The sequence below is a fragment of the Eulemur rufifrons genome, chromosome 10 (genome assembly GCF_041146395.1).
Source record: "Eulemur rufifrons isolate Redbay chromosome 10, OSU_ERuf_1, whole genome shotgun sequence".
Taxonomy (NCBI): domain Eukaryota; kingdom Metazoa; phylum Chordata; class Mammalia; order Primates; family Lemuridae; genus Eulemur; species Eulemur rufifrons.
In genome coordinates, this window is record NC_090992.1 from 3,235,164 (window position 1) to 3,248,338 (window position 13,175).

General features: G+C 56.9%; 1 protein-coding gene and 1 non-coding gene across 8 annotated transcripts in view; one reads left to right on the plus strand and one right to left on the minus strand.

The window, feature by feature from the left end:
- Positions 1-365: 365 nt before the first annotated feature.
- The window catches only part of MACROH2A1 (macroH2A.1 histone), a 62,381-nt gene continuing 49,571 nt past the window's right edge, over positions 366-13,175 (minus strand). For all 7 annotated transcript variants that reach the window (XM_069483646.1, XM_069483652.1, XM_069483651.1 and 4 more), the window contains 3 exons: positions 11,653-11,742; positions 9,028-9,202; positions 366-1,136 (listed from right to left, as the gene is read on the minus strand). In XM_069483646.1, coding sequence (XP_069339747.1) covers positions 971-1,136; positions 9,028-9,202; positions 11,653-11,742 — 431 coding nt within the window. In that variant the 3' untranslated portion in view covers positions 366-970. The remainder of the gene's footprint in view (positions 1,137-9,027; positions 9,203-11,652; positions 11,743-13,175) is intronic.
- On the plus strand, positions 10,188-10,287 carry LOC138393315 (small nucleolar RNA U13). The gene has a single exon (XR_011235141.1). It is a non-coding gene; the product is annotated as a small nucleolar RNA U13 (small nucleolar RNA).

The window sequence follows — 13,175 nt, forward strand, 5'->3', positions numbered from 1 at the left end:
CAGCCCAGCCACGAGCCAGAGAGTCAGGAGGGGACAAAGTAGGAGAGAGCTGGGCTCAGAGTCTGAAGCCTTGGGCTCTGGACCAGCCTGCCACCTGCCACCTGCCGCCTGCATGGCTTTGGGTACATTCCCTCCTCATCTGTGCAATGGAGATAACACCCCTGGCCCGAGGGTCGTAAGACTGAAAGGAGACACTATAAGAATTCGCTCTACAAACCACTGGGGCCAGAAGATGGTGCCCCCCACACCCAGACCACCGTGGAGCCTCCTGGGGGTGGGCTGCCGGCCCCCACATCCTGGGACTGGAGAAGCCAACTCAGGACCCGCGACTCACAGGCACAATAACTGGAAATGCCAGTCACAACAACAGTTTAACATTTTACTAAATCAATTCACACAAATTCCAAATTGCAAATATAATTAAGGACACCAGCTTCTGCTTCACCTTTTAAATCTTTCATTTTCAAATCCATCATTAAGACAAAAAGTAAACAAAATTAGGTCTGTTGCAAATTCATGATTTTTCTTCTGAGAAAACAAAAAGAACATTAGAGTAAAAAGAACGCCACTGGGTGTACAAGAAAGCACCACAACACATGATTACAGACGGGCTTCCTGGCTTCTGCGACACGTAAAAGACACTGTTCTCGCCACTGCTGTGCGTCAATCGGGATTTCATTAAAATAAAACTATAAAATCTCCTAGGTTACGCTAAGTCAGACACGGTCTGGAACACAGTGCTTAACAACAGTAATGCCAACTATCAGTGCTAACGTAAAAACATCTTAGAAAGTCAAAAACAATTAAACTGGAAACCAAAACCTTATTTTCCCTAGATGAGCAAAATTGAAAATGAAAGGGTTCCCGCCTCCCAGCAGGAGTGAAGGGGATTTTTTTTTTCCTTTTTTTTCTTTCGAATCGGAGGCGGGGGGCGGGGGGACGCGCGTGGCTGCCTCTGCGGGCCCTCGGCCTAGTTGGCATCGAGCTTGGCCATCTCCTGCACGTAGATGCCTATACTCTCGCTGTCGAAAAGCACGAAGTACACGGTTTTGATTGAAGAGGACATCGTGGACACAAAGTAGCTGGAGATGGCCTTCAGAATCAGCTGAGCTGCCGTCTGCTTCGGAAAGCCGTTCCTGCGGGAGAGAAGACAAGCGCTCAGCACGCAGGGCGACCACTGTGGTCCCGGGACCTGCCCTCCCCCACCGGGCCGCCTCCCCCGCGGGAAGTCCTGGAGGCTGTGTGGGCCACAGTGGCCTCCTGCCGGTCACAGCATCCACTGGGCCCTGCGGCTGCTTGGGCACCAGTGGGAGAAAGCCCAGTGCCCGGCGACGGGGCCAGACACTGGGCAGAGAGCCGCGACCCTCTCTGTGCCTTCAGACAAGAAGGCGTCCAGGAAGTTTTCTCAAAGGCAACCAGCGAGCAGCCGGGACCGTGTTCTGCGGGGTGTGGGAAGCCCCGAAGTGCAGCACAAACACCTGTACTTTTTTCCCATCATCCCGGCAACTAGCGCAGAGCCTGAGCCACAGCCCAGACTCTCCGTGCTCCAGTTTGCGCCAGCCCCGGGCAAGGCAGGAGGCTCTCCGGGAGGGCACCGACCTCTGTCCACACGTGCAGAAGGGTTATGCCTTTGACGCTGGCCTTTAGATTTCCTGAGTACGGGGGCTGCTGCCTGGGTATCTACCCCCCAGCGTGCACCAGCTTGTACCGCCCCACAGGCCGCGGTGCCAGGGAAGAACTCGGGCCGAGTGGGCTCTTCAACTCAGGGCTGTCATCGAGTCTCCAAGCCAAGTGCATTTGGATTCACACACGGTTCTGTTTAAAGTAAATGTCATGTGGCAGCTTTTGGAATCGGGGCCTCGGAACTTGTGAGAGTCTGCAGTCACGCCTGGGAGGACTGGCGCTTGCTGCTCTGCGTGGGGTGCCGCGCCGCTCCCGGGCCACACTGTGCGTGGCAGCTGGCCTGGGCTGGTGGAACTCGCCTGGTTTCGAATCCCTCACTGACCCCGTTTTACAGTTAAGGATGCCGGGGGTGAGAGCGTGGGGCCAGCGACCATGCGGACTTCTCTGTTCGCTGGCGGATCTTGCTGTGGGTCTGCCCGAGCAGGACGTGTCCGCATCCAGGGCGCTTGGCCAGCCCCTGTTCCGGCTGGTGCTCGCCCCTGGGTGGGTGCCTGCTGCCAGGCGGAGAGGTTTTCAGACACGTAGGGTGGGGATTTCTTACAACACTCCAAGCCTCCCTATGTGCCCGTGGGTTTTTAACCACGTGGCTGGTCCACTGGAGAGCCACACGTGGCCTGCTATTGTCAGTGCCCAGAGCATTCCATAGCCACAGGAGAAGACCGTGCTTGTGACTTGCTTTTGATGAAACGTGGCTTCACCCAGCTTGATGACGGTGACCTAGGGACTTCTGGACGTTTCAGGAATGGAGCTCATTCTTAGAGGACAAGGGTGTCCCCCAGGGCATGTGGCCTGTACATGACCCTGCCGCTGCGGTGAACGGGACGTTCTTGCTGGAAGGGTGTTGTTAGACACACACAGCTTGCCCCCAAGGAGAGCCTGGTGGCTCAGACCGACAGGTGAGCCAGGCTGCAGGGTGGCGGGGACAGTGAAGGAAGAGGGCTGTCACGGGGTGGGCAGACTGCTCCCCAGCACCAGGGCCCTTCGCAGAGCTGGAAGCTCGGCCCACAGCTGGCACAGCTGTCTTGACTTTTTTCACAGGCATCAGGAAGCACAGAGGAGGGGTTGTCTGGAACAAGACACACGTCGGGAATTGCTGGAGGTGGTAAACTTGACCTTGTGTTTTGGGGAGGCATCTTCCCAGAGGTGCAGGCTGCTTCCAGCTGTGGACCGGGCTCCCAGGTCCTGCTGCGGCCCGCACGTGAGCCAAAGGGACGCCAGGGGCTTCTGGAGCGAGCAGAGCCGGGTCTGTGCACGTGAGCTGGATGCACGGGCCGAGCAAAGCCGAGGAGCCGCTCTCTTCACGTGAAGCCCGAGACCAGGCTCTGCCAACTGCAAGCTCCCGGCAAAGGAGGATGCCTGTCTCAGCCTCACACCTGCACAGGTGAGCTGGGCTGAGGTGAGGGCCTCCGCAACTGCCACGTGTGGCAGTCTGTCCTGCGGCCTGCTGGTCACAGCCCATCTCCTGCTGCGTCTGCCCCGTGGGACAGCGCTTCTGGAGCCGCCACAATCCCATCCTGCGGCTGGTCTGCGCAGACCACCGCATTGCCAACACTTGGGACGTCCAGCCCAAGCTGGGTGGGACGTGGCCTGGTGCAGACATACCGTGTGTGGCCCTGGCCCTTGCCCTGCTGACTGGGAGGCCCCAAGGGGTCTCCCTGGAGCACCAGAAGTTTGCCAGTCACTCCTGCCTGTGACCAGTGCTTTCTGACACAGACCCGCCCCGCCCCGCCCCCCAGTGGCTTTCCATGCCTCTGCCCTGGACCCTTAAAAAAGGGCATGTGACTTTCAGCGGGACAATGTCCTGTTACTCTCCTTCAGTGGTTCTCAGACTTTTTAGTCTGCATCAGAATCCTGGCGGGCTTGTCGACCCATGGATAGCTGGGCTCCACCGGAGCTGCTGATTCAACAGGGTCTAGCGGCCACTCCTCAGAAACCGCTGTTCTGTACGTGGCCGGCATGGACTTTCTAACCTGAGCTCGTGGGGTGGGCCCAACGGTTAAGGGTCTGCAGGTGAGGGAGACAGGCAGGGGTCAAAGGTCTCAGACCTGCAGCGACTGCACCCCCCCCCGCCCCCCGTTAGTGGAGAGTGGGCTGTTCTCCTGCCAGGTGTGCCCGGCCTTGTCCTTCAAGGTCGCTGGGGGTGGACACGACTGGATTTGTTCCTAGGTTTTCTCTGTTGACAAACCCACCTCTCTGTCCTAGGAAGCCACGGCCTGAGGAAGAAACCCCACCGTGGGACTGTGGCTGCCTGGACCACGCAGGCTTCCAGGAAGGACAGGGAAAGGTAACAGCCTTCCTGATGTTTTCAAGTGGGGCCCCAAAACGTTGCCTGGTTGCCGCAGTTAGCAAGTTAGAATGTCCGTAACGAAATGGAATGTGTAAGATGCCCTCGCCCGGGGCTTCACCCGCAGCCCTGCACCCTACAGCCGCGGGCAGCTGCAGCAGGCGCAGGGTCTACGCAGGCCTGCCCCCGCCTCTCCACGGCGGAGCAGCAGAGCGGTTAGAGCTCGGGATGGGAGTGTTGGACAGGATGGGGCGAGTGAGCACCGGGGCGTGGCACACAGAGGCCTCAACCAGGAGGAGCCGCCCGTAAAGAGGTGGTCTGGAAGGGTCTTTCTAAAGGCTTGTGCAGGCCCCAGTCCCCATGACAGCTGTGACTGCTGTTGTCACCGCGGTTATGCTGTGCCAACAACAGTGGTCTCAAGCCCCAGAGCGCTGCCGTCCAATCTGCAATGCCCAGTCCTCGTGGAGGGCTGCTGGCCGTGACCGTCGGCCCGCAGGGCGGGCGACACCGAGCTCTGGCGCAGGGCTGGTGGCTCTCGGGCACCTGCTCGCCTGCTGGCACCTCGCTGTCTGGCCTCTGGCCCCTGCTGGGGGTCCCGTAACCACGGTCCTCAGAACCGCCATTCCTGCCCGGCCCCATCTCAGGCCTGCTGCCTCTGTGACAGTCACTCTGTCCCGCAGCTGGACCGTCTGCCTTTCTGGCGAGACCAGAGCCACAGGGCAAGAGGGGTTGAGTAAGGGCTTCGGCTCTGGAGTCAGATTTGTGTTTTAATCAGCTGCCTCTGGGCAGGGGCGTTAGCCTAAGCCTCAGCTGCTTCCACTGGACACAGGGTACGCGTGATGGTGGCGATGACGAGGTTGTCACTGCCCTCAGTCCCCACGCCTTGACCCATGGGTGCTCCATGTGTTTCCACTGTCACCCATGCCTGTGTTTCCCACCCCACGGGACTGGAACCTTGGCCACTCTACCCCCCATCTCGGGCCTTCCCTCTAACAGAGTGAAGAGATGTCTGAGCTTCCCCTGCAGTCAGTCCAGCTGTGTGTCCTAGCCTTTCCCACGAGTCCTGGGCCTCAGTTTCTCCAGGCCAGTGCTCGGGGACCCCATGGGCATCTCAGTCGGGTGCCTCTTCAGTGAGCCTGCTCAGTGAGGGCCGGGGGCACACACATCGGACAATCGTCCCCCTGTCCCCTCTGCCTGTGCAGAGGTTCTGGGTTCACAAGGGCTGCACCCCAGAGAAGGGTGAAGTTCCTCCAGCTCCACTGAGCTCTCTCACCACCTGCCCTGCTGCTGGGACAGGCCAGGCTGGCGTGCAGGGAACCCAGGCAGCCTTCCTGGGGGAGACAGGCTGAGAGCTTGCCCCTGCCACGAGCAGAGCTGGAGTCCAGGTGGACTCTGGCTTTCCTGCTGGGCCAGTCCCCCCCGTCCCCTTGTCTCGGCTGGTAGGGGACAGGCAGGGCCAGGTATCTTAGAATCTTGGGTGATGCAGGGAAAATGCCTGTCACTCAGCGTGTGGACCCTCTTCTCTAGGATCCGGCCCCCTCGCACTGTGCAGCTCCTGGGCCTTTGAGAAACTGCCTGTTTGAAGTTGCCGCAGCCCGAGGCCACTGGATCCAGAAGGCCAGACCATCAGGATCCCGAGCAGGAGGCGAGTATTGCAGCGCGGCTGCTCCGGTCTCCCTGCAGGGCTCCTGGCGTTGGGGAATGAGCTATTTCCCCTGTGCGGCCCCTGCCTGGGGAAATCGGGACGGCCCAGGGGGTTTTCAGTGTTCCCTGGAGGTCTTTGTGCACAGGCAGGGGCAGCCCTGTGGTGGGGTTCCCTGGACCCAATATCAAACCCTGAAGGCAAGTGCGGGAGACCATGCCTTTGAGAGAGCAATGAGCGCTCACCTTTCCCGGCTCTGCAAGAGGACGTGGAGAAAGGGTTTTAGCGCAGCGCCTGGGGCTCGAGGAATACCCACAACCGGAAGCTTAAAAAAAAAAACTAGCTTTTCTTTTAAGCTCATAAATCTAAGGAAAGTTTAATCAAAACCCCAAACTAGCTGTTCCCTGTGTCCTGCCCCGCTGGAGCAGGGTCACTTTCCTAGTGTCAAGCAGCGCCGAGAGCGTACCCGTAAATACTGTGACCAGAATGGCCGAGGACAGGATGTCCAGATGCAGTTTCCCGAGGCCAGGGTCACGCGGTGAGGTCTCCTCGGTCCCCAGCCGGGCCCATGGGCTGGAGGGAGCCATCGCACGGCGGGGGGGCGGTGGTGGTCACCCTCCACGAGGCCTGTGCCCTGGGCCACAGCTCAGAGAAAGTGATCTCACGGCCCTTCAACGTGTTCGCATTTATATTGTTTTAATTCCGACCCGACTTTCATGCCGGAGACACTGGATGCCACAAACAAGCTGTTTTATTTCCCCTCTTAAAACCCACCGTGATTTACGGGCGAGCTCTGGTGTAATCCCGCTTTTACTCATGAAAGAGAGGGCAGCTGTGTACGCGGCTCGGCGGGGCGAGTCTGCCCGGCAGATGTGGCCCGGGTCGCCCTGCACATGGGCTGCCTTCGGCATTTCACCCCCTTTAAAGCTTTCAATTGATTATTTTTTAAAACTTTTGACTCCATGAAAAATGTAAATAAGTTTATAATAACAGATGCTCTTTTATAGGAATTAATTTTATGCTTCAATTAAAAATTTCCCAATAGTCATATGAAAGGGTGTGAAATTATTACCTCCAATAAAGTTTCCTATTGCCTCCCTCTTCGGAAGCACCTTTCATCAGAGTAGATCAAAGTGCATCCGAAACACTAATTAACTGAGCCTCGGAGCCATCTGGGAGGAAGGGCAGTCCCTACAGTGTTGCTGGATAAGGCGGGACAGAGAGGCAGATTCGTTTACCAAAGGTCACACAGCACAGCACCAATGAACAGACCTTCGAAAGGAGGTGGGGGGATGGGAAGGCAGGAGCAGCAGGGAGTATGGCTGCTTAAGCTCTGATCGAGAGCACTTTGTGGAAAAAAGACACAGGTGTTGAATCCACTTTGGGACTGGCCCTGGCCCCTATGACAGCTCCAGGGGAAATTCAGTCTGCTCATCCCTGCCTGTCCTCTTAGAGCCAGCCGACATCCTGTCTACATTACCCTTTGTTAAATGCCTTTAAATGGTGTTAACTTCTAAAATGATGCTCTTTGCCAGGGACCAGCACGAAGCATGCCAACGGAACACACGGATGGCAATACAGAGCAACATGTATGTGACCGGGAGTCCGTCAGCTCTCAGCCAGGCCCAACGGGGTGACCCCGCACTGTGGCGGTAAAGTGGAGCTCCAAGAGCGGGGGGGGGGGGGGGGGGGGCGTGGAACCCCCTCTCCCCCCTCCCACACACTGTGGGGAGGGGACATGGCTGTGAGGGGAGAGAGCCAGCTTAAAGAGGACGGAGGGACCTCGCTCACAGCAGCCCAGGGTGACTGGACCTGCGAGGGAAGGGGGAAGTGAGTCTGGTCACTGCTGCGTGACGGCTCGCTGGGGAAATGCTCCTTGTGCCGTTTTGGCTGTGATGGAGGCTCCAGAGGACAGGGTTCTTTCCTGTAGTTGGGTCCTCTGGTGGGTCCTGCCAGTCCCATGTGACCTCCCTGGCCACAGAAAGCCTTGGGGTATGGTGGCAGTGCCCATCTGCCTGTGGGCAAGGCCTTGGGCCAGGAACAATGTCACATGAGGAGGTAGGCAGCCCACCCAGTGCTAGCTCTGCCACCATCACTCGAGGTGTGGGACCTCGGTAGTGGCAGGAGGCGGAACTAGAGGCCTCCTGTAGTTCTAGGATGAAAACGGAGAAACGCGTTCTCCATCGTCCTCGGGAGCGCGGAGGGGAAGTGCTGTGGAGAGAGCAGCTTTCCAGAGCCGTAAGGTGCGGTCCGAGGGCGGCGCAGCCCTCGGGGTCACAGGTACGGGGGCTGCTGCTGCCACCCAGCCCTGCCCTTCTCGTGCTGGGCAGCGACCCCCGAAGACTAGGAGCTGGGCGGGGAAGCCTCAGGGTCAGCAGGTACTACTCTGTCCGAACCACGCCCCCTGCCAATGCAACACCCAGGCTGTGGCCCCTCTTGGGCCCGGGATGCTGAAGGCTGCTGCCTCCGATGCCCAAGTTCCCAGGCCGGATCCCGAGCCTTCCAAAGGCCTTGGACTTGGGCCCTGGGGACACGATGGGCCCAGTCTCAGAGTGGTTGGTGCTCCTCTGCACCACGGCACAGACTTCTTAGAGCACTCTGCCTTCCAAGGGTTCCTTTAACTTCCAGAGCAACCCTGGATGTGGCATGGGGCTTAACTTATGCGCCGCCATGCAGCCGGTTAATGGCTGAGCCAGGACCCAACTGCAGGCCTGACCCCCCAGCCAGAGTGCGACGCTGCTCCGACAGGTAGGAACCTGCCGCGTTACCTGCTGGCGTTTGTGGGTACAAAACGAGGGAGGTGGCTGGGGTTGGGGAGGGCTTGTGGCCGAGTCCTACCTGCATCGGCAGCTGTCAAAGGACTAGACTCCTCCAGTGGTGGCCGCTGGTGGACGTCAGGCTTAGGGGCAACTGTGCTGCTCCTGCAGACCTTGGTGAGTCCACCTGGGGATATTTCAGGGACGGCAGGTGGGGCAGGGCCCCGCCCGCCTCCTCATCACCTAACTCCCCGTTCAGCCCCATCGCCGCACTGGCCGGCCAGCGAGGGGTGCCCTGCATAGAAAGGCCAGGGGCAGATGGCTTTGCTCAAAAACTGCTGTAGTTTGGGGACAGAACCGTAACAGAGTTGCAGGCTTATTCTGGGATGGCTGTGCTCTTCATCAGTGTAGCTGCAGCCACACCTCACCATCCTCTCCACCATCTAAGCCTTAGTGCCCTGCAAAAAGCGCTGAGGGCCCCGGACATCACTGTCTGTCACAACTGCGGTTTTATATCGGCCTCGGGCCTCCCTCTCTCTTCCCTTGGTCTTCACCATTGTTTAATGTTGGCATTCTTATTCCAGGCTTCTGGTCTGTCCTAGCTAAGGCGGCCCCCAGGGGCCGTGCAGAGAAACAGCCCCGACCCACGGCGTGGCCCTTACCTGCCACTGCCGATAGATGGAAATGCGATGGATTTCAGCTTCTTGTCATCCGCCAGGGCCAGGCAGTTTTTCACCGTCTTTTCCAGAAGTTCCTCACACTTGTCTGCGCCCCAGACTGGGCTATTACAGTGGATCACAAACTTGGCAGGTAGGCCGTGGCCCGCACTGACAGCAGCTGGAGGGGACGAGACAGAAACAGTGAGTTCTATTCCTCAGCAAAGCACACGTCACAAGACGCCAAACACAGACCCACTCTCCTCCCATGGTACCTCTTGCCAGGTGAGTGGCCTGTGCTAGAGGAGGATTACAGCTTCCTGCTGCGAGCCCGGTGTAGGCCTGAGCCGGAAACTGCTCCTCATCTAGAGGGGCAGCCCAGCCACGACCCGCCCCTGGGCAGTCGGCATGAGGACGCGTCACCCCCGGGAACTTCACCCCGGACTGCAGTGAGCCCTCTCTCTGCCTCCAGGCAGCACGCAGGGTGCCCCAGACGGCAGCGCCCTTGACTGTGGCGGGATGTTTGCAGCGTCACGATAATGGCCTTTCTGGGCCTCCAACCCCCTTTCTTCAAGTGGATTTGAACCCACTTCAGGACAAAGCTATTAGGAAAGCACCCCAACCAGCCTCGCTGCTGCAGTCATCCTCTCCCTGCTGAGGATGGCCCCACTGTGGCCGAAAGAGTTTTTTTTATGGCACTATTGTCTTTTCCTAGCAGAGGAGCCGTTTTCCCGCTACACGTCTCCACCGAGGATCTGCCCTTCCTGACACAGGCCTCGAGCCTGCCGCACACCAGGAAATGTAACGCACCTGCCCTACGTGTCCCACAAGCCCTAAGATGCTCTGCAGGGAAGAAGGTTCTGGAACCCAGGGTGTGGCGAGCACTGCATGCTGCAATTCTATGCAGAAGCACGAAGTCTCCACCCCCCTCCTACAGTAGGACACCCCCACTTTGGTATTTCTGAAATCCATTTTTTTGAGGACTGTTGGCACCATCAAAGGGTAAGAGTTGTTAAGGTCGTGTCACTAGTAGCTGCCGGAGTCCTTTGTGGGCAGTGGCTCAGGATACAGCAGGAACAGCTCTGAACCGAGTTTGGACTCTGCTTAGAGACTGGGGTTGAGAACTGGGGGCTCAAGTGCTGATGTACAGAAACTTGAGCTTGGGGGTCCTCGTGTAGTTCACAGGCCTGATGCCTGGCTTTGCACGCTCGTGTGAGATGTGCCTCCCTGAACCTTGTTATGTATTGGCACATTACCCGTCTGACGTGGAAAAAAAAACAAACCTGAGATGGGACAGTTAAATCCACTGGTTTGTCCACCGAAGTCAACCACTAAACTATGTGTGGAAAAAGACTGGAAAGAACCACGTTAACGGTGATTATCTTTGGACGGGAGCAGGGGGATGTTTTACTCTCCTTCCACTGATTTTAGAACAGTTTCTAAAACAGCTCTTAAAATCAAGAATAAAACATGTTATTAAAACAAGCAAAAGTATCTTGAACCACGCTCAATCTAAGGGGTTTGCATCAGCTAGGGCTCAGGTTCCCCAGGCAGAGTTTGGTGTACGGTGGTACCAGGCCACCTCCCATCAGCCTGTGTGCCGAGGGTCACCAAGGGGCTGAGGCTGGAGCACTGGTGGGAAAGGACTTGTGGGCTGGTCAGACAGGTGCTGGGGAAAGGCTGGCTGCCCCTGGCCAGGTAGTCAACAGTGTGTGCCCAGCCTCATACAATGGGGAACTGCCTGGAAGAACTTTATAATTAGTGCCCCCATGTCACGCCCCTTGCAGGCAAAACGGACGTGGCGGAGCAGAGGTCAAAGGCACAGGTCAGCAAAGGGAATTGCTACTGGGCCCTGCAACTAGCCTGGCAGGGGGTGTCAGGGGCAAGGTCTGGGGGACCCTCTGAAAGGGGGGGCCCTCTGAGAGGGGGTCATGTGGAAATTACTGATGTTCAAGTGTAGTTAAGATTTTTGAAACAGACACAGGATTTGAAAGACAGAATGGGCACCAGGGATCATGTAGCAAGAAGAGAAAACCGGAGCCCAAAGTGAGAAAGGGGGCGGCCTGTCCTCTCTCAGCCGGTGGGGAGCTGGGCCTCCCCCATGCTCAGACCCAGGCCCTCCGTCCCACACCCTAACTGACCACCTACAATTCCAAAGTCAGGCCTGCAGCAGCAAGACGTGCCCTGCCTCCAGGTCGCCTTCCTCCCCCCTCCTACTAGGACAGCTGTAATTGGCAAATAAGAAACGTACATTTATGTTTGCCATTAGAAACACAGATGGCTGAAGGAAGATTTTTAATTTTGCAGATGGCTCAGTTTCACTATCTATAATTCTCAGCTCTTAGATTTGCCAAACTCGGCTTCTGTAATTCCTCCAAATTTGAGGTCTAGACATCAAACATATAAGAACTATTTCAGGTAATAAAAAAAATTGCAAAGGTGATTTTCATGACTTTCCTGGCAATCTGCACATGATAAAATTCGAAGTTGTAAAGCTACGGGCTTCCCCTCTGCCTTCACCTTGGAGAGGCACCTGCACTGCGGTTCACCTCCGCATTCCAAGCTCGTAAAACGGTTCCCGAACTCCGCACGCACCACACCCAAGTAAGCACAGCGGCGTCCCCACCTCACCTCCAGCTACTTCCAAGGGCCCGTTCTTTTTCCGGAGCTCCAGAACAGCTTCCACAAACTCCTTGCCACCCTTCTTCTCCAGCGTGTTTCCTAGCAGGACAGGGAGGGGTCAGACTGCCGTCCTGTGTCTCCGGCACACACACAGACACTTGGCATGTCAGGTGACTACATACTTCAAACGATCTGACCGGCTAAACTTCCCTAAGGCTGCATGACAGGAGCTAAGCCTGGCTGAGTCAGCGAAGTGAGACCGAGGGGGGCTCCATCCCTGGCCGGGCTCCACCCAGCACTGCTGCGTCACCTACGCTGTCCTCGCCGCCCCTCGCTTGGCTCTGGCTCGGGGTGATCCCGGACGTGCCAGAGATGGGAAGACGAGAGGAGGCGTTTCTCACTGGCGTGAGAAACCAGCTGTACTGGCTTCCAGGGCTCATTGCCTGCCCTGGGTTTCCGTCTGTCTCTGGGGAGAACCCCCAGATAGGGAGGTCTCAGAAGCAGCATGCCATGCTCCCACCCTCGGCAGCAGGCCCAGGAGACAGTCCTCAGTTTGGCCACCTCTGGACCAGCATTAACCATGCTTAGCTCCTGTTTTGCAGCCTTGGCATTATATGCAAATACAAAAAAAATGGCCTCAGACAGAATTTTCTTAAGAACACTAATGATTCAGAATCATTTTAGGTAAAGGAGGGCAACATCAGAAGCAGAGCTTAAAGATTAACTTGCATTCTATGAAAACCTGGGAAGAAGGATGTCTCACTGCTGCTCAGGACCAGATCTTTTGAGAAGTCCAATTGATGGCGGGAGCACTGTTTTCCCAAAGTAGGGTACTTGCTGAGTGATCAATTCCCGCCGTGGAAGCCAAGCTCCCAAACAAGAGTACCAGCACCTGTCAGGACTTTGGGTTAAATCTCACGGGGGAGAGCAAGCAGCTGTCACAGTCAGTGACACTATCATCCTTTACAGTTTGGCCAGAATGGTGTCTGATTCTTCCTTAAGCTCTGATTCCTCAGTTTTGCACATTTTAAATTCCTCACAAGAGGATAAAATACTCCCCTTAAGATTCACCATTTGTCTTGGAAAATTCAAGGTGCACCTGGCACAATCCTGGCACCGGGCGGTCAAGGTGTATGGGAAAGCACCAGCCCAGATTCTCTTGGAATTCATCCTGTGATGACCAGGACTAACTGAAACCTGCCTCACGCGCATGTCTGTTCTGCAGGGGTGAGCTGACCCCAGGAAGCATCTGGAAGACAAACAGCATGGGCACTGTCCCGAGTAAGACAGAACCAGGGCCAATGGCAGGGACTGGGCCTGTAACCACCCACTTCAGGAGGTCTCGGGTGCATGACTGTGACAAGCAGCCTGTCACCTGGGGAGCTCTCAGCTGCCTAAGAGAGAGCTGAGCTTTCAAAGAGATACAAACTTAGAATCCCTGAGGTGGGCCCCTGTGTCACTCCTCACGAGCTCGGACTGCCCTCTGCCTTTATCTGTCCTGAAGAGCAGCACAAACTATAAATGGCAGAGGG